General features: G+C 48.2%; 1 protein-coding gene across 1 annotated transcript; it reads left to right on the forward strand.

Moving 5' to 3' along the window:
• The first annotated feature begins 1,170 nt into the window (after positions 1-1,170).
• Positions 1,171-20,549, forward strand: LOC129832786 (uncharacterized). Its single transcript, XM_055896785.1, has 2 exons — positions 1,171-1,286; positions 19,796-20,549. Exons 1-2 carry the CDS (start codon positions 1,171-1,173, stop codon positions 20,547-20,549), a joined length of 870 nt encoding a protein of 289 aa, XP_055752760.1.
• The last annotated feature ends 2,725 nt before the right edge of the window (positions 20,550-23,274 follow it).

Genomic DNA, 23,274 nt, shown 5'->3' on the forward strand with positions numbered 1-23,274 from the left:
AAAACTGTAACTAACTGTCATTCCTCATTTGTGCCACTGTGGCTCGTTCTTCTTCCATAGTTTACCCAGAGTTATGATCCATGTAACACACACACACACACACACACACACACACACACACACACACACACACACACACACTGTGTAACACACATCTGTAACAAATGACTGTAAATTGCAGGAATAGACATGCGACTTCATGCATGTTCTCCAGGCCCAGATGTACTAGTCCCATATAGTCCATAATGCAGCTGAGTTTGATGTTTTAAAAGAACATCAATCCTGAATCCTCTGTAGCAGTTTACCACAACTACAGAGATTCACACATACAAATCACCCAGCAGTGCCTCATTCTGCATCTACTGTGTGTTTCTCTCTTTCTCTCCCTCTTGTGCTCCAGAGTGGCACAGCGGTCTAAGGCACTGCATCTCAGTGCTAGAGGCGTCACTACAGACACCCTGGTTCGAATCCAGGTTTGGCCGGGGTAGGCCGTCATTGTAAATAAGAATTTTTTTCTTATCTGTCTTGCCTAGTTAAATAAAGGTTTCCCTGCCTCCCTTCTTCTCCCACCCATATCTCACACACACACACACACACACACACACCCACACACACCCACCGTTCACCTCCAATGGCGTCAGCCTGCTGTCACTCTCTCCGACGACAGCTTTAGATAAACACTGGGGGGGGTACACACACACACACACACAAGCACAGGCATACACACACAGACATACACGCACACGCATACACACACCACCCCGACTACCCCTGCTCTGTTCTGTTTACCTCCAGTCATCATCAGTAGAATCCAATTGGATGACTTAACTCCCAGAAGGCATGAGATAGCAGGGGACATTTCTTTTCCTTTGTTTTTCAGTCCCTTATATGGAAACATTGTCCTCCTCCCCATCACCTATTCAATAGAAAAGAATAGAATAGAAAATGATTACAACTTTTTTTGTCCCTCCAAGGGTTTTTCCTTTAGCACACAACCCATATAGATTTAGACAGTGGACTATGGTGGGCTACACATGCAGTGATGTTGAGAGGTGTGGACCATGTGCATTATGAGTGGTGGTGGTGTAGTGTAAATCAGGGTTGCTGTAATAACATGAGCCCGGTGCCGTCAGTGCTTTCAGCTCCATAATCATTATGGCCCAGTTAAAGATGGCAACGCGGAATCCGGACCACTGTAATGTTGCCCAGGGGAACCAGTACAACAGTGAGCTTGTTGGGGTTGGTCCAAGAGCCCTGGCCCTGCCTGCCAAAGGCTCCAAACTAAAGTACTACTTATCCACACAGCAGCCTCTTCCTTATTACCCCTTTCCCTTCCTTTCCAGGCTTTTTTCTCTCTCTTTTCTCTCTCTTTTCTCTCTCTCTTACGTTCTTTCTCTCAAATTATTGAGCTTTTTTTTTACCTTTTCGCTGCTTGGCGGTTTTTATTTTCTTGCTTACTTTTTGTTCTTGCTTACTTCTTGCTTACTTTTTGTTTGTTCCCACTTTCTCTTATTTCTGCGTTTTCTTTCCATCTACTCTTTCATTCCCGCTTTTCTGATATCTTGTATTATTATCATTTTTTGTAGAGTTTTCCTGGTTTGTTCTCTGACCTTTCCTCTGTTCTTCCTCTCTGATTCTGAACTTCATTTTCTCAGTCTTCTGTACTCTCTCTTTCTATTTCACTCCCTCTTTCTCCTCCTCTTTCTCAGTCTTCTGTACTCTCTCGTTCTATTTCACTCCCTCTTTCTCCCTCCTCTTTCTCAGTCTTCTGTACTCTCTCTTTCTATTTCACTCCCTCTTTCTCCCTCCTCTTTCTCAGTCTTCTGTACTCTCTCTTTCTATTTCACTCCCTCTGTCTCCCTCCTCTTTCTCAGTCTTCTGTACTCTCTCTTTCTATTTCACTCCCTCTTTCTCCCTCCTCTTTCTCAGTCTTCTGTACTCTCTCTTTCTATTTCACTCCCTCTTTCTCCCTCTTTCTCAGTCTTCTGTACTCTCTCTTTCTATTTCACTCCCTCTTTCTCCCTCTTTCCCAGTCTTCTGTACTCTCTCTTTCTATTTCACTTCCTCTTTCTCCCTCCTCTTTCTCAGTCTTCTGTTACTCTCTCTTTCTATTTCACTCCCTCTTTCTCCCTCCTCTTTCTCAGTCTTCTGTACTCTCTCTTTCTATTTCACTCCCTCTTTCTCCCTCCTCTTTCTCAGTCTTCTGTACTCTCTCTTTCTATTTCACTCCCTCTGTCTCCCTCCTCTTTCTCAGTCTTCTGTACTCTCTCTTTCTATTTCACTCCCTCTTTCTCCCTCCTCTTTCTCAGTCTTCTGTACTCTCTCTTTCTATTTCACTCCCTCTTTCTCCCTCTTTCTCAGTCTTCTGTACTCTCTCTTTCTATTTCACTCCCTCTTTCTCCCTCTTTCCCAGTCTTCTGTACTCTCTCTTTCTATTTCACTCCCTCTTTCTCCCTCCTCTTTCTCAGTCTTCTGTTACTCTCTCTTTCTATTTCACTCCCTCTTTCTCCCTCCTCTTTCTCAGTCTTCTGTACTCTCTCTTTCTATTTCACTCCCTCTTTCTCCCTCCTCTTTCTCAGTCTTCTGTACTCTCTCTTTCTATTTCACTCCCTTTTTCTCCCTCCTCTTTCTCAGTCTTCTGTACTCTCTCGTTCTATTTCACTCCCTCTTTCTCCCTCCTCTTTCTCAGTCTTCTGTACTCTCTCGTTCTATTTCACTCCCTCTTTCTCCCTCCTCTTTCTCAGTCTTCTGTACTCTCTCTTTCTATTTCACTCCCTCTTTCTCCCTCCTCTTTCTCAGTCTTCTGTACTCTCTCTTTCTATTTCACTCCCTCTTTCTCCCTCCTCTTTCTCAGTCTTCTGTACTCTCTCGTTCTATTTCACTCCCTCTGTCTCCCTCCTCTTTCTCAGTCTTCTGTACTCTCTCGTTCTATTTCACTCCCTCTTTCTCCCTCCTCTTTCTCAGTCTTCTGTACTCTCTCATTCTATTTCACTCCCTCTGTCTCCCTCCTCTTTCCCAGTCTTCTGTACTCTCTCTTTCTATTTCACTCCCTCTTTCTAACCTCCTCTTTCTCAGTCTTCTGTACTCTCTCGTTCTATTTCACTCCCTCTTTCTCCCTCCTCTTTCTCAGTCTTCTGTACTCTCTCATTCTATTTCACTCCCTCTTTCTCCCTCCTCTTTTTTAGTCTTCTGTACTCTCTCATTCTATTTCACTCCCTCTTTCTCCCTCCTCTTTCTCAGTCTTCTGTACTCTCTCTATTTCACTCCCTCTTTCTCCCTCCTCTTTCTCAGTCTTCTGTACTCTCGTTCTATTTCACTCCCTCTTTCTCCCTCCTCTTTCTCAGTCTTCTGTACTCTCTCGTTCTATTTCACTCCCTCTTTCTCCCTCCTCTTTCTCAGTCTTCTGTACTCTCGTTCTATTTCACTCCCTCTTTCTCCCTCCTCTTTCTCAGTCTTCTGTACTCTCTCATTCTATTTCACTCCCTCTTTCTCCCTCCTCTTTCTCAGTCTTCTGTACTCTCTCGTTCTATTTCACTCCCTCTTTCTCCCTCTTTCTCAGTCTTCTGTACTCTCTCATTCTATTTCACTCCCTCTTTCTCCCTCTTTCCCAGTCTTCTGTACTCTCTCATTCTATTTCACTCCCTCTTTCTCCCTCTTTCTCAGTCTTCTGTACTCTCGTTCTATTTCACTCCCTCTTTCTCCCTCCTCTTTCTCAGTCTTCTGTACTCTCTCATTCTATTTCACTCCCTCTTTCTCCCTCTTTCCCAGTCTTCTGTACTCTCTCTTTCTATTTCACTCCCTCTTTCACCCTCCTCTTTCTCAGTCTTCTGTACTCTCTCTTTCTATTTCACTCCCTCTTTCTCCCTCCTCTTTCTCAGTCTTCTGTACTCTCTCTTTCTATTTCACTCCCTCTTTTCCCCTCCTCTTTCTTCTTGTACATTGTAGGCCTTCTCACCTACCCTCATTCTATTCTAATGGGAAATAGAGCATGGAGTCAGAATGGTTGAACTGGTGTAGGGAAGTGTAGGACCTCTGTGATAAAGACCAGTGGCTATCAATTTACATCAACTGTATGTCCATAAAGCGTGCATGACATCCCTGTAACTCCATACTGTTAGTGGTGGACAGTTAGTGGTCCAGTGTCTGCTCTCCACCATTCTCTCACTGGACTCACTGAGTTGCTATTTATAGAACCTGCTCCGATAATGAACTTTCCACCTGGGCCTCAACAGAAGACTTGAATCTCCCTGGCTCCTGAATGAGAGAGAGAGACACTCACACACATACACATAGAGGGAGAGAAGGACACACATACACACACACACACACACACAGAGATAGATGGAGAGTAATAGAATAATGAATGAGGTTTGGTGGGGGTGGTTCTGGGAACCCCTTCCCATAGGGACAGCCTGGGAACTAGCAACATGGTTCTTTTCTGATAGACTCACAACACTGTAAAACCCCTTCTCATTCTTCCCTGCCTCTCCAGGTAGATATTGTCCCTAACCGCAGATCTCGGATCAGATTAACCCACCCCCAATCTTTACCCTAAATTGAGACTTAGCTCTATGACGTGACTATGAACAGCATCAAATATATTTTAGAATAGATTGATGCAGAGGGTTGCACTCGCGAGCACCCACGCAGAGCACCCACGCAGAGCACCTGCACGTGTGCTCGGGAGTTTGTGTGTGTGCGCACATTTTGTCCATGCTCATATGTTTGTGTGTGGGTTCTTGACAGACGTGACTATTCGTCCCCAGAAAGCCCTTGGCTCCCTGCCTTCCCACAGTCCTCCTCCAGCCCAGTAGCCGCTATGTGTCCGTGGGAAGCTGCCGAGAGGAGAGGGGGAGAGACCTGGTCCTGGGCACTCTGGGAAGTCACATGGAGGGAGGGAGAGGAGAATGAGAGAGGAGAGGGATGTACAGAGGAGAAAGGGAGGGGGAGGGGGAGAGATAGGGGGTTGTAGGAGGGAGAGGGAGGGAAGGGGAGAGGGTTCTCTGGGGGTATTTTTTGGGAACACTGAAAGTGATAGATAGGAATAATAGAGCAGTAGTTTGGGAAGCAATAAGTAGGATACCCTATAGGGGACAATGAAGTTGTGTTCAGTTCAACTGTACCGTGTTGAATTTACTTGAAAATAATATGGTGGGTGAGGTGAGTTAAAGCAGTCAACATGAAGGAGGACACGGGGGACAATAAAGTTATATCAAATTATTTGTATGGTATTTTATAAAATGACAGAGTAAATATGTGCTAGGATAGCAGCTGAGGTGATTAAAGCAGAAGTAAGAAGTACTGGCCATTGGTGTGAAAATAAAGCATCAGATAAACCCTGTGTGACTCTAAACATTGGTGTCCAATATTGACTCTTCCCACCTGTTGTGGTGGTTGACACTGGTCTATTAAATCCCACTAACACCGTGGTAAAGCTGTCTCTCTCCTGTGGAAACCTAGCAGCACCACAACCCACGGTTCTCTATGTGATTCTATCATGTTATTTAGGGTTTTATGTGTTAATGGTGGGTTTGTATAGTGTTTTATATATTTAGCATAAGTGGATGTTTTTGGAAGTTTAGTTTAAGGTTTTATATGCATTCATTATATGTTTGTATGGTGTTATATAAGTGGCTGTTTATTTAAGGCTGGTTTAGGGTTTTATATGTGTTAATTGAGAGGTGGCCAGGGCCCTATGACCCTCTGAGAGTGGGAACTAGGCCAGTAAGAGTGGAAAGGTCTGGTTGTTCCCCCTGACCATCTCCTTTTCCCCTTTCTCACCATCCGTCTGTCATGGGTTCACTATGGAGGAGGTGATTGAACCTAACCTTGGAGTCCAAGACAGAACTTCTCTAAATATGTTGTCTCCTTGTCTTCCTCTTTGTAGCTTATTTTAATCTGTTGTTGTTGTAAGAAGGGACATAGATGTTCTGGGATACACCATTAAGGCTTGTGATTGTCAGGTCCTCTTCTATGTGAGCTAGTGTGCAAGAGAGATAATGAATTTCTGTAATGTTGGTTCTGATAAACTCTAGATAAAGTATCGGCCACTTTCCATTCCAGCCACTGATGAGTGCAGCGCTACGGTCACAGTGTCGGGGAGAGATGCGTGCAGCGCTACGGTCACAGTGCCGGGGAGAGATGCGTGCAGCGCTACGGTCACAGTGTCGGGGAGAGATGCGTGCAGCGCTACGGTCACAGTGTCTGGGAGAGATGCGCGCAGCGCTACGGTCACAGTGTCGGGGAGAGATGCGTGCAGCGCTACGGTCACAGTGTCGGGGAGAGATGCGTGCAGCGCTACGGTCACAGTGTCGGGGAGAGATGCGTGCAGCGCTACGGTCACAGTGTCTGGGAGAGATGCGTGCAGCGCTACGGTCACAGTGTCGGGGAGAGATGCGTGCAGCGCTACGGTCACAGTGTCGGGGAGAGATGCGTGCAGCGCTACGGTCACAGTGTCGGGGAGAGATGCGCGCAGCGCTACGGTCACAGTGTCGGGGAGAGATGCGCGCAGCGCTACGGTCACAGTGTCGGGGAGAGATGCGCGCAGCGCTACGGTCACAGTGTCGGGGAGAGATGCGTGCAGCGCTACGGTCACAGTGTCTGGGAGAGATGCGTGCAGCGCTACGGTCACAGTGTCTGGGAGAGATGCGTGCAGCGCTACGGTCACAGTGTCGGGGAGAGAAGCGTGCAGCGCTACGGTCACAGTGTCGGGGAGAGATGCGTGCAGCGCTACGGTCACAGTGTCTGGGAGAGATGCGTGCAGCGCTACGGTCACAGTGTCGGGGAGAGAAGCGTGCAGCGCTACGGTCACAGTGTCGGGGAGAGATGCGTGCAGCGCTACGGTCACAGTGCCGGGGAGAGATGCGTGCAGCGCTACGGTCACAGTGTCGGGGAGAGATGCGTGCAGCGCTACGGTCACAGTGCCAGGGAGAGATGCGTGCAGCGCTACGGTCACAGTGTCGGGGAGAGATGAGTGCAGCGCTACGGTCACAGTGTCGGGGAGAGATGCGTGCAGCGCTACGGTCACAGTGTCGGGGAGAGATGCGTGCAGCGCTACGGTCACAGTGTCTGGGAGAGATGCGTGCAGCGCTACGGTCACAGTGTCTGGGAGAGATGCGTGCAGCGCTACGGTCACAGTGTCGGGGAGAGATGCGTGCAGCGCTACGGTCACAGTGCCGGGGAGAGATGCGTGCAGCGCTACGGTCACAGTGTCGGGGAGAGATGCGTGCAGCGCTACGGTCACAGTGTCGGGGAGAGATGAGTGCAGCGCTACGGTCACAGTGTCTGGGAGAGATGCGTGCAGCGCTACGGTCACAGTGTCGGGGAGAGAAGCGTGCAGCGCTACGGTCACAGTGTCGGGGAGAGATGCGTGCAGCGCTACGGTCACAGTGTCTGGGAGAGATGCGTGCAGCGCTACGGTCACAGTGTCGGGGAGAGAAGCGTGCAGCGCTACGGTCACAGTGTCGGGGAGAGATGCGTGCAGCGCTACGGTCACAGTGCCGGGGAGAGATGCGTGCAGCGCTACGGTCACAGTGTCGGGGAGAGATGCGTGCAGCGCTACGGTCACAGTGCCGGGGAGAGATGCGTGCAGCGCTACGGTCACAGTGTCGGGGAGAGATGCGTGCAGCGCTACGGTCACAGTGTCTGGGAGAGATGCGTGCAGCGCTACGGTCACAGTGTCTGGGAGAGATGCGTGCAGCGCTACGGTCACAGTGTCGGGGAGAGATGCGTGCAGCGCTACGGTCACAGTGCCGGGGAGAGATGCGTGCAGCGCTACGGTCACAGTGTCGGGGAGAGATGCGTGCAGCGCTACGGTCACAGTGTCGGGGAGAGATGAGTGCAGCGCTACGGTCACAGTGTCGGGGAGAGATGCGTGCAGCGCTACGGTCACAGTGTCGGGGAGAGATGCGTGCAGCGCTACGGTCACAGTGTCGGGGAGAGATGCGTGCAGCGCTACGGTCACAGTGTCGGGGAGAGATGCGTGCAGCGCTACGGTCACAGTGTCGGGGAGAGATGCGTGCAGCGCTACGGTCACAGTGTCGGGGAGAGATGCGTGCAGCGCTACGGTCACAGTGCCGGGGAGAGATGCGTGCAGCGCTACGGTCACAGTGTCGGGGAGAGATGCGTGCAGCGCTACGGTCACAGTGTCGGGGAGAGATGCGTGCAGCGCTACGGTCACAGTGTCTGGGAGAGATGCGTGCAGCGCTACGGTCACAGTGTCTGGGAGAGATGCGTGCAGCGCTACGGTCACAGTGTCTGGGAGAGATGCGTGCAGCGCTACGGTCACAGTGTCGGGGAGAGATGCGTGCAGCGCTACGGTCACAGTGTCTGGGAGAGATGCGTGCAGCGCTACGGTCACAGTGTCGGGGAGAGATGCGTGCAGCGCTACGGTCACAGTGTCGGGGAGAGATGCGTGCAGCGCTACGGTCACAGTGCCGGGGAGAGATGCGTGCAGCGCTACGGTCACAGTGTCGGGGAGAGATGCGTGCAGCGCTACGGTCACAGTGTCGGGGAGAGATGCGTGCAGCGCTACGGTCACAGTGTCGGGGAGAGATGCGTGCAGCGCTACGGTCACAGTGTCGGGGAGAGATGCGTGCAGCGCTACGGTCACAGTGTCGGGGAGAGATGCGTGCAGCGCTACTGTCACAATGCCGGGGAGAGATGCGTGCAGCGCTACGGTCACAGTGTCGGGGAGAGATGCGTGCAGCGCTACGGTCACAGTGTCTGGGAGAGATGCGTGCAGCGCTACGGTCACAGTGTCGGGGAGAGATGCGTGCAGCGCTACGGTCACAGTGCCGGGGTCGGGGAGAGATGAGTGCAGCGCTACTGTCACAATGCCGGGGAGAGATGCGTGCAGCGCTACGGTCACAGTGTCGGGGAGAGATGCGTGCAGCGCTATGGTCACAGTGTCGGGGAGAGATGCGTGCAGTGCTACGGTCACAGTGCCGGGGAGAGATGCATGCAGCACTACGGTCACAGTGTCGGGGAGAGATGCGTGCTGCGCCTCAAGATTTGTGTCAATGATCAAAAAAAATTGGGCCCAGATTCAGACCTCAGAAATATATTGAAACAATGAACATTTAGGAAGAATGGTTGTTTTGGTCCCTTGTTTGTGTGAAAGCTGAAGGGAGCAAATAAAAGAGAGAGCGAGGGAGGGAGAGAAAGGTTAGAGAGGGGGAAAGTCAGAGTGAGAAAGAAAAAGAAAAGGGGGGGAAAGTCAGAGAGAAGCGAGAGAAAGTGAGAAAGAAAAAAGAGGGAGAGGTTAAGCATGAGTGCACCCAGAGGTTTACTAGTCTGTTGACTCCATGTTGACTCCATGCAACCCTTGTTTATGAGAGAAACACCACAGCTGAGCTGAATCCCGCTTCTGAGTGGGACAAACACACTGCTCTCTATTGGTTGTTGTGGTCCAAACCCCATGAACAAACCCCATGAACAAACCGCATGACAACTCAAGTCATTCAGAATGATTTCAGTGATGACATTTCTTTATTTTTTATTCTATTTAACCTTTATTTAACTAGGCAAGTCAGTTAAGAGCAAATTCTTATTTACAATGACAGCCTACCCCGGCCTTTGAACCAGGGACTGCAGTGATACCTCTTGCACTGAGATGCAGTGCCTTAGACCGCTGCGCCACTCGGGAGCCCACGTCTGCTCAGCAATAGATGTATGTCAAAGTGATGTTTTCAATCAGAATGATTTAATAATAATAATGTGGGATTTATATAGCACTTTTCAAAGACCCAAAGAGGGTTCTGTTTTTTTAAAGAGACTATTTAAAAGAAGATGACCCAGTCAGAAGCCCAGCCTTGGTGTATCTGAGGTGATTTGTATGTCTATGCCTGAGACCCACTGAGCTGAAGCCTAGGCATTAGTTACGGAAGCTCACAGTCCGAGCAGCAGTGAGAGCTGGCTATCTCTCCTCTCTCTGTCTGTAACGGAGGGAAGAGTATGGAGGGGGTGAGGAGGAGAGGAGGGGTGGGGGCCACTAGTGGTCACTCTGGAGGTCAGCCAGAAGTGGACGTTTCCCATGATGCACAAGGAGCATACATGCACAGCATGAATTATTGACTGAGGTGAAAGATAGAGGTCTCATGTTGCTCTTTCCTCTCTGTCTGTCTCTCTGTGTTTGTGTGTCTCTCTCCCTCTGTCTCTCTCCCTCTCTCTCCAGTCTCTCTCATTGTATGTGTGTGTGTTTGTATACTGTGTGTGTGGTATGGTATGTCAGGTATTAAGCAGAATGCCCGTGGTTTAATAAGGGGGGTAATTGGTGTCAGATGGATCTCAGTGCCTCAGATATGTTTAAGATATACACACTCATACACAGAGAGTATGTTCACTTTGCGCTGGGTGATGTTTGGCATCCTCTCTCTGAGATATGTTTTGCTTTGGGGAGCGTTGTGTGTTTTTTTTATTGGGCACAGGGGAGGGTAGTGTGTGTTTCCTGGTTCACTCTGCAGGTTTTACTATATTATTTATTCCATCCTAGCCAAATGTCCTCCCCTCATGCACTACGCTTTTTCCATGTGCTAACTTTTACTAAACCACAGTGTATCCTGTCCTCTATCCACCATTCATACTGATAATAGTGGTAGGTGTATAGTTTGATGGTCCCTTCAATAAATATTGAGGGTCTTATTCTGGTGACATGATTATTGATGCTTGGCTGCCGTTTGACAAATAAAATAAAGGTTGCACTGTTGTCCATAATGATGTCATCATGTAGTGGGCTGTACCTACACTGTATCTGTGAGCTGTTGGCTAGAGTACACGTGTCAACAGCAGAGTGGACACGTTCACTATATCTACTCAAAAACTATTGTGGCAAAACCAACAGTAGGCCTAGAGTTGAAAATGTCATGGAAACCCATTTAACTTGCATTTAAGCACAACTCTGATGGGAAAATGCGCATATTGTTTTAATGCAGATTAAAAAAAATATTCACAAATCTTTTGCCAGTTGGATGGAAACCTAGTTAGACCCCATAAACACTCTGGCACTAATCCAGTGTCACTCTGATTATGCTGCACATCATGGTTCACCAGCAGCAGAACATGTAAACAATAAGTCTCCAGCCAAACAAGCTGTAAGAATGGTATTGAACCTCCTCCCTCATACTCATCTGGAGGTCGAGTCTGAACCTCCTCCCTCATACTCATCTGGAGGTCGAGTCTGAACCTCCTCCCTCATACTCATCTGGAGGTCGAGTCTGAACCTCCTCCCTCATACTCATCTGGAGGTCGAGTCTGAACCTCCTCCCTCATACTCATCTGGAGGTCGAGTCTGAACCTCCTCCCTCATACTCATCTGGAGGTCGAGTCTGAACCTCCTCCCTCATACTCATCTGGAGGTCGAGTCTGAGCCTCCTCCCTCATACTCATCTGGAGGTCGAGTCTGAACCTCCTCCCTCATACTCATCTGGAGGTCGAGTCTGAGCCTCCTCCCTCATACTCATCTGGAGGTCGAGTCTGAACCTCCTCCCTCATACTCATCTGGAGGTCGAGTCTGAACCTCCTCCCTCATACTCATCTGGAGGTCGAGTCTGAACCTCCTCCCTCATACTCATCTGGAGGTCGAGTCTGAACCTCCTCCCTCATACTCATCTGGAGGTCGAGTCTGAACCTCCTCCCTCATACTCATCTGGAGGTCGAGTCTGAACCTCCTCCCTCATACTCATCTGGAGGTCGAGTCTGAACATCCTCCCTCATACTCATCTGGAGGTCGAGTCTGAACCTCCTCCCTCATACTCATCTGGAGGTCGAGTCTGAACCTCCTCCCTCATACTCATCTGGAGGTCGAGTCTGAACATCCTCCCTCATACTCATCTGGAGGTCGAGTCTGAACCTCCTCCCTCATACTAATCTGGAGGTCGAGTCTGAACCTCCTCCCTCATACTCATCTGGAGGTCGAGCCTGTTAAGCAGCTTGGCTAGTTATCAGTGGAAAAAATAGTTCTGGTCCACAGAATTATCACGGACTCAGCCCCCAGATAGCTATCCAACTGTTTTTCATTTATTAAAAATGTCCACCAGCGTAAGACCAGAGCCTGAGACTCTAACATTCACTGTTTTAAATGTAAGATCACATTTCTGTATCACGGCGCAGATGATGGGAACAAACTACCACAGTAAGCCATACCATCCATAACCACTTTTAAAAAGAATGTCAAAAGCTGGCTAATGTGTGAACAGAATAACACTTTTTTTTGTCTGTATCTCTGTAATGTGTCTATCTATGTAATTGTATATGTATTTACATACACAGTAGGGACCACAATGGAAATACGTCCCCGACTTTATTGTGCAATTCCGGTCACTTTAGAAAATATTCATACCTCATGACTTATTCCACATTTTGTTGTTACCTGAATTCAAAATGGATTAGAACAACAACAAAATCACTGTTTTTGGACATTATTGCACATGAATTGAAAATGAAATACAAAAATATGTCATTTACATAACATTCACCCCCCTGAGTCAATACTTTGTAGAAGCTCCTTTGGCACTGTGTCTGTATCAGCTTTGCACATCTGGATTTGGGGCTTTTCTCACATTCTTCCTTGCAGATTTTCTCAAGCTCTGTTAAGATGGTTGGGGAGTGGCGATGAACAGAAATCTTCAAGTCTATTATTTCACTGTATCACAATTCCAGAAGTTTACATACGCTAAGTTGACTGTGCCTTTAAACAGCTTGAAAAATTCCAGAAAATTATGTCATGGCTTTAGAAGCTTCTGATAGGCTAATGGACATCATTTGAGTCAATTGGAGGTGTATCTGTGGATGTATTTCAAGGCCTACCTTCAAACTCAGTGTCTTTTTGCTTGACATCATGGCAAAATCAAAAGAAATCTGCCAAGACCACAGAAAAAGAATTGTAGAACTCCACAAGTCTGGTTCATCTTTGGGAGCAATTTCCAAACGCCTGAAGGTACCATGTTCATCTGCACAAACAATAGTACGCAAATATAAACACCATGGGACCATGCAGCCGTCATACCGCTCAGGAAGGAGACGCGTTCTGTCTCCTAGAGATGAATGTACTTTGGTGCGTAAAAGTGCAAATCAATCCCAGAACAACAGCAAAGGACCTTGTGAAGATGCTGGAGGAAACGGGTACAAAAGTATCTATATCCACAGTAAAACGAGTCCTATATCAACATAACCTGAAAGGCCGCTCAGCAAGGAAGAAGACACTGCTCCAAAACCGCCATAATAAAAGCCAGACTATGGTTTGGAACTGCACATGGGGACAAAGATCGTACTTTTTGGAGAAATGTCCTCTGGTCTGATGAAACAAAAATAGAGCTGTTTGGCCATAATGACCATCATTATGTTTGGAATAAAAAGGGGGATGCTTGCAAGCTGAAGAACACCATCCCAACCGTGAAGCACAGTGGTGGCAGCATCATGTTGTGGGGGTGCTTTTCTGTAGGAGGGACTGGTGCCCTTCACAAAATAGATGGCATCATGATGAAGAAAAATTACGTGGCTATATTGAAGCAACATCAGTCAGGAAGTTAAAGCTTGGTCGCAAATGGGTCTTCCAAATGGACAATGACCCCAAGCATACTTCCAAAGTTGTGGCAAAATGGTTTAAGGACAACAACGTCAAGGTATTGGAGTGGCCATCACAAAGCCCTGATTACAGGCTCAAAATGTCCAGAAACAAAGCCCTTCTTCTGAAACTCGTCAGTCTATTTTTGTTCTGAGAAATGAAGGCTATTCCATGCGAGAAATTGCCAAGAAAATGAAGATGTCGTAGAATGCTGTGTACTACTCCCTTCACAGAACAGGGCAAACTGGCTCTAACCAGAATAGAAAGAGGAGTAGGAGGCCCCGGTGCACAACTGAGCAAGAGGACAAGTACATTAGTGTCTAGTTTGAGAAACAGACGCCTCACAAGTCCTCAACTGGCAGCTTCATTAAATAGTACCCGCAAAACACCAATCTCAACGTCAGCAGTTACCCGTGGTAAATTAAATTGATTGGACATGATTTGGAAAGGCACACACCTCTCTATATAAGGTCCCACAGTTGACAGTGCATGTCAGAGCAAAAATCAAGCCATGAGGTTGAAGGAATTGTCCGTTTAGCTCCTAGACAGGAAAGTGTCGAGGCACAGATCTGGGGAAGGGTACCAAAACATTTCTTCAGCTTTGATGGGCCCAAAGAACACAGTGGCCTCCATCATTCTTAAATGGAAGAAGTTTGGAACCACCAAGACTATTCCAAGAGCTGGCCGCCTGGCCAAACTGAGCAATTGGGGTAGAAGGACCTTGTTCAGGGAGGTGACCAAGAACCCGATGGTCACTCTGACAGAGCTCCTCTGTGGAGATGGGAGAACCTTCTAGAAGGGAAACCATTTCTGCAGCACTCCACCAATCAGGCCTTTATGGTAGAGTGGCCAGATGGAAGCCACTCCTCAGTAAAAGGCACATGACAGCCCGCTTGGAGTTTGCAAAAAGGCATCTAAAGACACAACAAAATTCTCTGGTCTGATGAAACCAAGATTGAACTCTTTGGCCTGAATGCCAAGCGTCACATCTGGAGGAAACCTGGCACCATCCCTACAGTGAAGCATGGTGGTGGCAGCATCATGCTGTGGGGATGTCTTTCAGCGGCAGGGACTGGGAGACTAGTCTTCGAGGCAAAGATGAACGGAGCAAAATCCAGAGAGATCCTTGATGAAAACCTGCTCCAGAGCTCTCATTACTTCAGACTAGGGCGGAGGTGCACCTTCCAAAAGGACAACGACCCTAAGCACACAGCCAAAACTAAGCATGAGTGGCTTCGGGACAAGTCTCTGAATGTCGTTGAGTGGCCCAGCCAGAGACTGGACTTGAACATCTCTGGAGAGATCTGAAAATATCTGTGCAACAACGATTCCCATCCAACCTGATAGAGCTTGAGAGGATCTGCGGAGAGGAATGGGAGAAACAGGTGTACAGGTGTGCAAAGCTTATGGCGTCGTACACAAGAAGACTCGATGCTGTAATCGCTGCCAAAGGTGCTTCAACAAAGTACTGCGTAAAGGGTCTGAATACTTATGTAAATGTTATATTTCAGTTTAAAAATGTTTCTAAATTAGCTATAAAAAAAGTGTTCATAAGTTTTTGCTTTGTCATTATGGGGTATTGTGTATAGATTAATGAGGGGAAAAAACAATTAAGTACATTTTAGAATAAGGTCTCCATACTGTTACATCCAACATTTTCTACAGATATACTAAATATTCTATCCACAGATATACTAAATATTCAGATATACTCAATACACATATGTGATGGGATGTATAGACATTATGGACACTATGTGGATAGAATATATAGTATGTCTGTAGAATACGTTGGATAGAATAGTATATGTACAGCAATAGCTGAATAGGATGGACTTGACTAGTATATAGTATATACATATGAAATTAGTAAAACATTATGCAAACATTATTAAAGTGGCTGGTGTTCCATTATTGAAGTGACCAGTGATTCCATGTCTATGTACATAGGGCAGCAGCGTCTAAGGTGCAGGATTTGAGTAACTGGGTGGCAGCCGGCTAGTGACAGTGACTAAGTTCAGGGCAGGGTACTGGGTGAAAGCGGGCGAAGAAGGGGTTTAGCAAGACGTTGGTATCCGGGACGTGGCTGGTTTTCCCTTTGTAATCCGTGATGGTCTGGAGTCCCTGCCGCATACGTCTTGTGTCTGAGCTGTTGAACTGCGACTCTGCTCTGACATACGCTGTCAGCTGTGGGACCTTATAAACACAGGGGGGTTTTTTGCTAAATCATTGATTTGACCACAGGTGGACTCCAAGTTGTAATGACATCTGAAGGATGATCAAAGGAAATTGGATGCACCTGAGCTCAAATTGGAATGTCATAGTAAAGGGGTGTCAATGTTCAATCAATCTATTTAATCCATTTTGAATTCAGACTGTAACACAACAACATGTGGAATAAGTCAAGGGTATGAATGCTTTCTGAAGGCACTATATGTATTTATTTTTTTACTGACATATAAAATCAATCAATCCAAGCTGTGAAGCGGCCATTTGATGAATGTAAATCTGTGATGTATTCTCTGTTTGTCCAGATTGTCATTGTCTATTTATTGTGGTGTTGAAAACACAAGCCGTGATATTGAAGTGGCTGAAGGTGGTCTGCTTTGTTTATTGGTTGTGTGCTGCATTGGCACAGAAACCTGCTGGTGGAAAAAGTGTTGCATATATTTGATAGAATGATAAATACGGCATCAAGATGTAGAACATCTGATTTCCCCCTAGCTGATCTGCAGCCGGCTTTGATCGTAATGTAGGCCTAGTGGAACATCTGATTTCCCCCTAGCTGATCTGCAGCCGGCTTTGATCGTAATGTAGGCCTAGTGGAACATCTGATTTCCCCCTAGCTGATCTGCAGCCGGCTTTGATCGTAATGTAGGCCTAGTGGAACAGGCAGGGAGAGCTCGTCCATGGTCATCAGTGAACCCTCAACCTTTTGGCCCGTAGTCCTGCGTGACATCAACCGTGCCACAAACGCATGCTGAGGTGGCAAGTCCATATCCACGTTAATAAAAACAGGGTCGCTACAGTTATTATTTGTGGTCGTAAACATTATTTTGAATTAATTCTATGAGGGGGGAGGTTGTGCAATTTATTTTACAGTCCAAGGAGAGGGTCATGTGAAAATATTTGTAACGTTGGGGAGGGGGGAGGTTCATTTCTAACTGTTCCTTAGCAACGATACCGTCTGTCAAGATGTGAAGCCTGGAATGTTTTTAAGGGTGTTATACACACACACACACACACACACACACACACACACACACATTACTCTCTCCCTCTCCCTCCCTCCGTTTCCCCCCCTGTCTGGTTGTCCAGGAAAGCCCCTATCAGAGGCATACAGATCCCACCCAGCACACAACCAGCCAGCAGGCCAGAGAGTAGAGGAGAGAGAGATAGTAGAGTACGTGTTATCAGTTATCCGGTCATGTGATGGAGGTCGGAGTGTGCCCTGCTGCACGGACGCCCATGTCAGACCGCTGAGGTCATTCACAAATAAAATCCCTCTTCCCTTCATTGGCCTATCCTCGACCCCCAATTCAACCCTCAGACCAGTTCTTGTTACCACTGAGTCAAACATCCTACCTTGTACACTCATCCACCCCACTCCACCTCTAGCTACTGACCACCTTATCCCCCCCCCACCACTTATACAACCCTCAGGTCATTGTCATTCTTGCTTAACCCCCCCTCCCCCACTTATACAACCCTCAGGTTGTCATTCTAAACTCCCCCCCCCTTATTCATACCCCCCTCCCTCCCTTCCATCACCCTCCCATCACGGTTGGTTCTCTACTGAGGGGGAGAGACTAACGGGGTGAGGTAGAAAAGAGGGATGGATTGGTGAGGGAAGGACAGGGAGATAGAAGGGAGGGGATAACAAACAAATGGTTCATAACTGGAGAAAAACTGGCAGAACAAAACGTCATATTGTTGTTATTGCTTTTTGATACTTTATTATGGTTGTAATTTTCCATTTTAATTCTCTGTTTAATAGTCAACACTCTACCAACAGCGTTTGTCATGCATGTTACGAGTAAAACCCACTGTTTGAACGTTATTAAAGCTACAGACTCACATCTGCTGCTATAACAAATTGCTGAAAGCTGGATTCCTGCAGCCATTGAAGCCTGGACCTGTGGCTGGATTTGATGTGGGGTTGGAGAGTCTGGTCAGGCTGCTCATTGTTAAGATGTGGTGGTTCACCGCCTTGCTCTCTGGCAGTGTAGCGCTGCTCTCTCTCTCTCTCTCTCTCTCTCTCTCTCTGTGTCTTCTGTTCTCTCTCTCTGTAATAATCCAAGTCTACTGAGGCTCAACTGGACTGGAGGATACATGCTAGTGGGAACAGTAGAATATGATGCTTGACAAGAACCCACACTCGTCAAGTCCTCAATCTATCACTCGGTCTCTTTCCTTCTCTCTCTCCCTTTCACTCCTTCCCTCTATGGGTGGTCAACAGTGGTCTCTCCTCTGATCCTGCACTGGGGAGATGAGAACAAAATGGAGGTGTGTGTGTGTGTGTGTGTGTGTGTGTGTGCGTGCGTGCGTGCGTGCGTGCGTGCGTGCGTGCGTGCGTGCGTGCGTGCGTGCGTGCGTGCGTGCGTGCGTGCGTGCGTGCGTGCGTGCGTGCGTGCGTGCGTGCGTGCGTGCGTGCGTGCGTGCGTGCGTGCGTGCGTGCGTGCGTGCGTGCGTGCGTGCGTGCGCGCATGTGAGTGTCTGGGCGCGTGTATGTGTACATGTGTTTGTAGCCATGACGAGAGGTCATCTCTCTGTGACCTCCCGTGACCTGTCAGGTCCAGTCTCGACCCTCACCATCTCCTCCCCTCCATCCATCCCTCTTTTCTCTCCTCCTCTCTGGTCTGTTGGTCCGGCGGTTCCCAGGCTCGGGTGACCGGTCCTTTAACACCTGTCACTTATGTCTGCTGCAGCCCCCCTGATGTTGTCTGTTTTAACCCTTGATACTGCAGTCTGGGGTAGTTTAGGGGTTAACATGAAACACCTCTCTTCCGGGGCTCGCAAAGGTCATTAACTTATTTTTAAACAACACCCATTGCCGCCACAATACTCAGACACACACACACACACACAGGCACAGACACACAACCAAACAAACACTCGCAGAAACACACACGTTTGATGGTGGCTGGATCCGCTTGTCTGGGGTTTAACATGAAACACCACTCTTCCGGGACCTTTGGGGGTCATGAGCTGACCTCTAAACAATACCACCATCGACACACACACTGAAACAGACACACAAACAGACACACAAAGACAAACATTCATACTCACAGATGCATAGAAAGAAAGAAGTATTCACACACACAAATACACACACACACACACATTCATGACAAACAAACACACATGCAAGAGACAACTTCACGTGCCCTCATGTAAAAAACGATCAGCCAGACATGTTGGTTAATGCCCTCATGTAAAAGACGATCAGCCAGACATGTTGGTTAATGCCCTCATGTAAAAAACGATCAGCCAGACATGTTGGTTAATGCCCTCATGTAAAAAACGATCAGCCAGACATGTTGGTTAATGCCCTCATGTAAAAGTCGATCAGCCAGACATGTTGGTTAATGCCCTCATGTAAAAAACGATCAGCCAGACATGTTGGTTAATGCCCTCATGTAAAAAACGATCAGCCAGACATGTTGGTTAATGCCCTCATGTAAAAGACGATCAGCCAGACATGTTGGTTAATGCCCTCATGTAGAAAACGATCAGCCAGACATGTTGGTTAATGCCCTCATGTAAAAGACGATCAGCCAGACATGTTGGTTAATGCCCTCATGTAAAAAACGATCAGCCAGACATGTTGGTTAATGCCCTCATGTAGAAAACGATCAGCCAGACATGTTGGTTAATGCCCTCATGTAAAAAAACGATCAGCCAGACATGTTGGTTAATGCCCTCATGTAAAAAACGATCAGCCAGACATGTTGGTTAATGCCCTCATGTAGAAAACGATCAGCCAGACATGTTGGTTAATGCCCTCATGTAGAAAACGATCAGCCAGACATGTTGGTTAATGCCCTCATGTAAAAAACGATCAGCCAGACATGTTGGTTAATGCCCTCATGTAGCCTTCTCTATCCCATCTGTGATCTGGGAGATCAACTTTCTCTGCCTTCTCCCCTCTGCTAGATATGATCTATTCCTTCCCCCCACCGAACCTCCAAATGCCCACCCACACTCCCCTAAACCTCCATGCCCTCCCAGCCCTGGTGCTCCCCAGTCCACTCTACCCTACTTCAGGCCCTCCCAGCCCTGGTGCTCCTCAGTCCACTCTACCCTACTTCAGGCCCTCCCAGCCCTGGTGCTCCCCAGTCCACCCTACCCTACTTCAGGCCCTCCCAGCCCTGGTGCTCCCCAGTCCACTCTACCCTACTTCAGGCCCTCCCAGCCCTGGTGCTCCCCAGTCCACCCTAGTCTACTGCAGGCCCTGGTGCTCCCCAGTCCACCCTACCCTACTGCAGGCCCTGGTGCTCCCCAGTCCACCCTACTCTACTGCAGGCCCTGGTGCTCCCCAGTCCACCCTACTCTACTGCAGGCCCTGGTGCTCCCCAGTCCACCCTACTCTACTGCAGGCCCTGGTGCTCCCCAGTCCACCCTACTCTACTGCAGGCCCTGGTGCTCCCCAGTCCACCCTACTCTACTGCAGGCCCTGGTGCTCCCCAGTCCACCCTACTCTACTGCAGGCCCTGGTGCTCCCCAGTCCACCCTACTCTACTGCAGGCCCTGGTGCTCCCCAGTCCACCCTACTCTACTGCAGGCCCTGGTGCTCCCCAGTCCACCCTACCCTACTGCAGGCCCTGGTGCTCCCCAGTCCACCCTACTCTACTGCAGGCCCTGGTGCTCCCCAGTCCACCCTACTCTACTGCAGGCCCTGGTGCTCCCCAGTCCACCCTACCCTACTGCAGGCCCTGGTGCTCCCCAGTCCACCCTACTCTACTGCAGGCCAGCTCAGTGCTGAGGGGGTGAGAATAATCCTCCCTGCTTGTTTATGGCCAGTGACATGGCTTTATGGCTTTACTATTACGAGGCAGTCTGGAACAGATAACCAGACATTTATAGGTTTGCCCTCTGTTGTGAGTGTCTGGGAGAGAGAGAGGGAAGAGGGATGGATTGGTGAGGGAAGGACAGGGAGATAGAAGGGAGGGGATGAAAAGTGATACAAGAGGGGAAGAATGGTTAAGAACTGAAGAAGTTTGTGTGTGTGTCAATAGATAAGATTTTCTAATGTCTCTTTTTCTCAAAGGTAAATATAAGTCTCCAGTGTGTTCCTATGTGTGTTTGTGTTCTACCCTATGTCCCTATGACTTTTACCATATGTCTTCTACCCTATGTCCCTATGTTTTCTACCCTATGTCCCTATGTCTTCTACCCTATGTCCCTATGTCTTCTACCCTATGTCCCTATGTCTTCTACCCTATGTCCCTATGTCTTCTACCCTGTGTCCCTATGTTTTCTACCCTATGTCTTCTACCCTATGTCCCTATGTCTTCTACCCTATGTCCCTATGTCTTCTACCCTATGTCCCTATGTCTTCTACCCTATGTCCCTATGTCTTCTACCCTATGTCCCTATGTCTTCTACCCTATGTCCCTATGTTTTCTACCCTATGTCCCTATGTTTTCTACCCTATGTCCCTATGCCTTCTACCCTATGTCCCTATGTCTTCTACCCTATGTCCCTATGTTTTCTACCCTATGTCCCTATGTCTTCTACTCTATGTCCCTATGTCTTCTACCCTATGTCCCTATGTCTTCTACCCTATGTCCCTATGTTTTCTACCCTATGTCCCTATGTATTCTACCCTATGTCCATATGTCTTCTACCCTATGTCCCTATGTCTTCTACCCTATGTCCCTATGTCTTCTACCCTATGTCCCTATGTTTTCTACCCTATGTCCCTATGTATTCTACCCTATGTCCCTATGTCTTCTACCCTATGTCCCTATGTCTTCTACCCTATGTCCCTATGTCTTCTACCCTATGTGCCTATGTCTTCTACCCTATGTCCCTATGTCTTCTACCCTATGTCCCTATGTCTTCTACCCTATGTCTTCTACCCTATGTCTTCTACCCTATGTCTTCTACCCTATGTCTTCTACCCTATGTCCCTATGTCTTCTACCCTATGTCTTCTACCCTATGTCCCTATGTCTTCTACCCTATGTCTTCTACCCTATGTCTTCTACCCTATGTCCCTATGTCTTCTACCCTATGTCCCTATGTGTTCTACCCTATGTCTTCTACCCTATGTCCCGATGTCTTCTACCCTATGTCCCTATGTCTTCTACCCTATGTCCCTATGTCTTCTACCCTATGTCCCTATGTCTTCTACCCTATGTCCCTATGTCTTCTACCCTATGTCTTCTACCCTATGTCTTCTACCCTGTCTTCTACCCTATGTCCCTATGTCTTCTACCCTATGTCTTCTACCCTATGTCTTCTACCCTGTCTTCTACCCTATGTCCCTATGTCTTCTACCCTGTCTTCTACCCTATGTCCCTATGTCCCTATGTCTTCTACCATATGTCTTCTACCCTATGTCCCTATGTCTTCTACCCTATGCCCCTATGTCTTCTACCCTATGCCCCTATGTCTTCTACCCTATGTCCCTATGTCTTCTACCCTATGTCCCTATGTCTTCTACCTTATGTCCCTATGTGTGCTACCCAATATATTCTGTGTGTATGTTTTCGTGTATTGTCTATCTGTGTGTCATTGTGAGTCAGGCTGGCAGAGGCCCCAGTTTCTTTTCTGGGCTCTAGTAGTTAAATACAGTGTTGCTATTTAATTGATCTGTCAACGTTATTTAAACCAGACCCTTTGTCATCCGATGCGGTCACACCGCGGGGCAGAGGTAGGAGGAGTGTGCTGGGTTGTACTGGTGAAGTGTTGTGATATTATAGAGCTTCACTTTGAGCTCTCATTATACTATAAAGAATCATGTTTTAATCATGTTTGTCTTGGAGGTGATGAGCTGATATGTGGTGTACACAGCTTCTCTGGGCGATAGATGTCAGTGAGAGGGGTTTGTAGTAGAATGTGGTGTAATGGTGTCAGTCTGAAGGCAGGGGTAGTGATGACAGGTTTACAAGGAGGAGCCAGTCCTGAGGAAAACATCCTAAAAAGAAGAGAAACATGCTGAAATAGGACAGAACACTGGGTCTCTGTTGGCATCTGTACCTGAGGTTGTGGTGTGTGTGCTGCCATGCCTTTGTCTGTGTCCATCAGGGGTTGTGTATATCAGTCGGCGAGTGTGTGTGACCATCGGTTGGCGAGTCTGTGCGTGTGCGTCATCTATGTGTGTGTATGCGGCATCAGTGTGTGTGTGTGTGTCTGCACTGGGGCCGCATCACACACCAACCTGTTGACATGGGAACGTGTGCTCGGTCTAATTAAAGCCTGCGTATGCTGCTGCTGTCTGAGGAACCAGACGACAGGGCCAACAGGGCCTGGTGGAGCATGGAGTGGAGAGGGGGAGACGGGTCGCTTGGCACCCCATCTGAGGGCCTCGTCAGCCGGGCTCAGACGCTGCCACAGCTGGCCTCCACCTCCACCAGGCCAACAATCCTGGTCTTTCTTCCCCTGCTCAGGAACGTGACGCATCACTGCTAATTCCCTTCTAATGAACTGGCTACAGAGTAGGAGACTTGCGGCAGACTTATTACACACACACACACCCACACA

The sequence above is a fragment of the Salvelinus fontinalis genome, chromosome 34 (assembly GCF_029448725.1).
Source record: "Salvelinus fontinalis isolate EN_2023a chromosome 34, ASM2944872v1, whole genome shotgun sequence".
In the NCBI taxonomy this organism is placed as follows: domain Eukaryota; kingdom Metazoa; phylum Chordata; class Actinopteri; order Salmoniformes; family Salmonidae; genus Salvelinus; species Salvelinus fontinalis.

What these genes read in the sequence shown, in the direction of transcription:
- LOC129832786 (XM_055896785.1), top strand. Translation starts at nt 1,171, where the DNA reads ATGGCAACGCGGAATCCGGACCACTGTAATGTTGCCCAGGGGAACCAG. An exon ending in GCCAAAGGCTCCAAACTAAA is followed by an intron (nt 1,287 to 19,795) that starts GTACTACTTATC and finishes ATGCCCTCCCAG; the next exon opens with CCCTGGTGCTCCCCAGTCCA.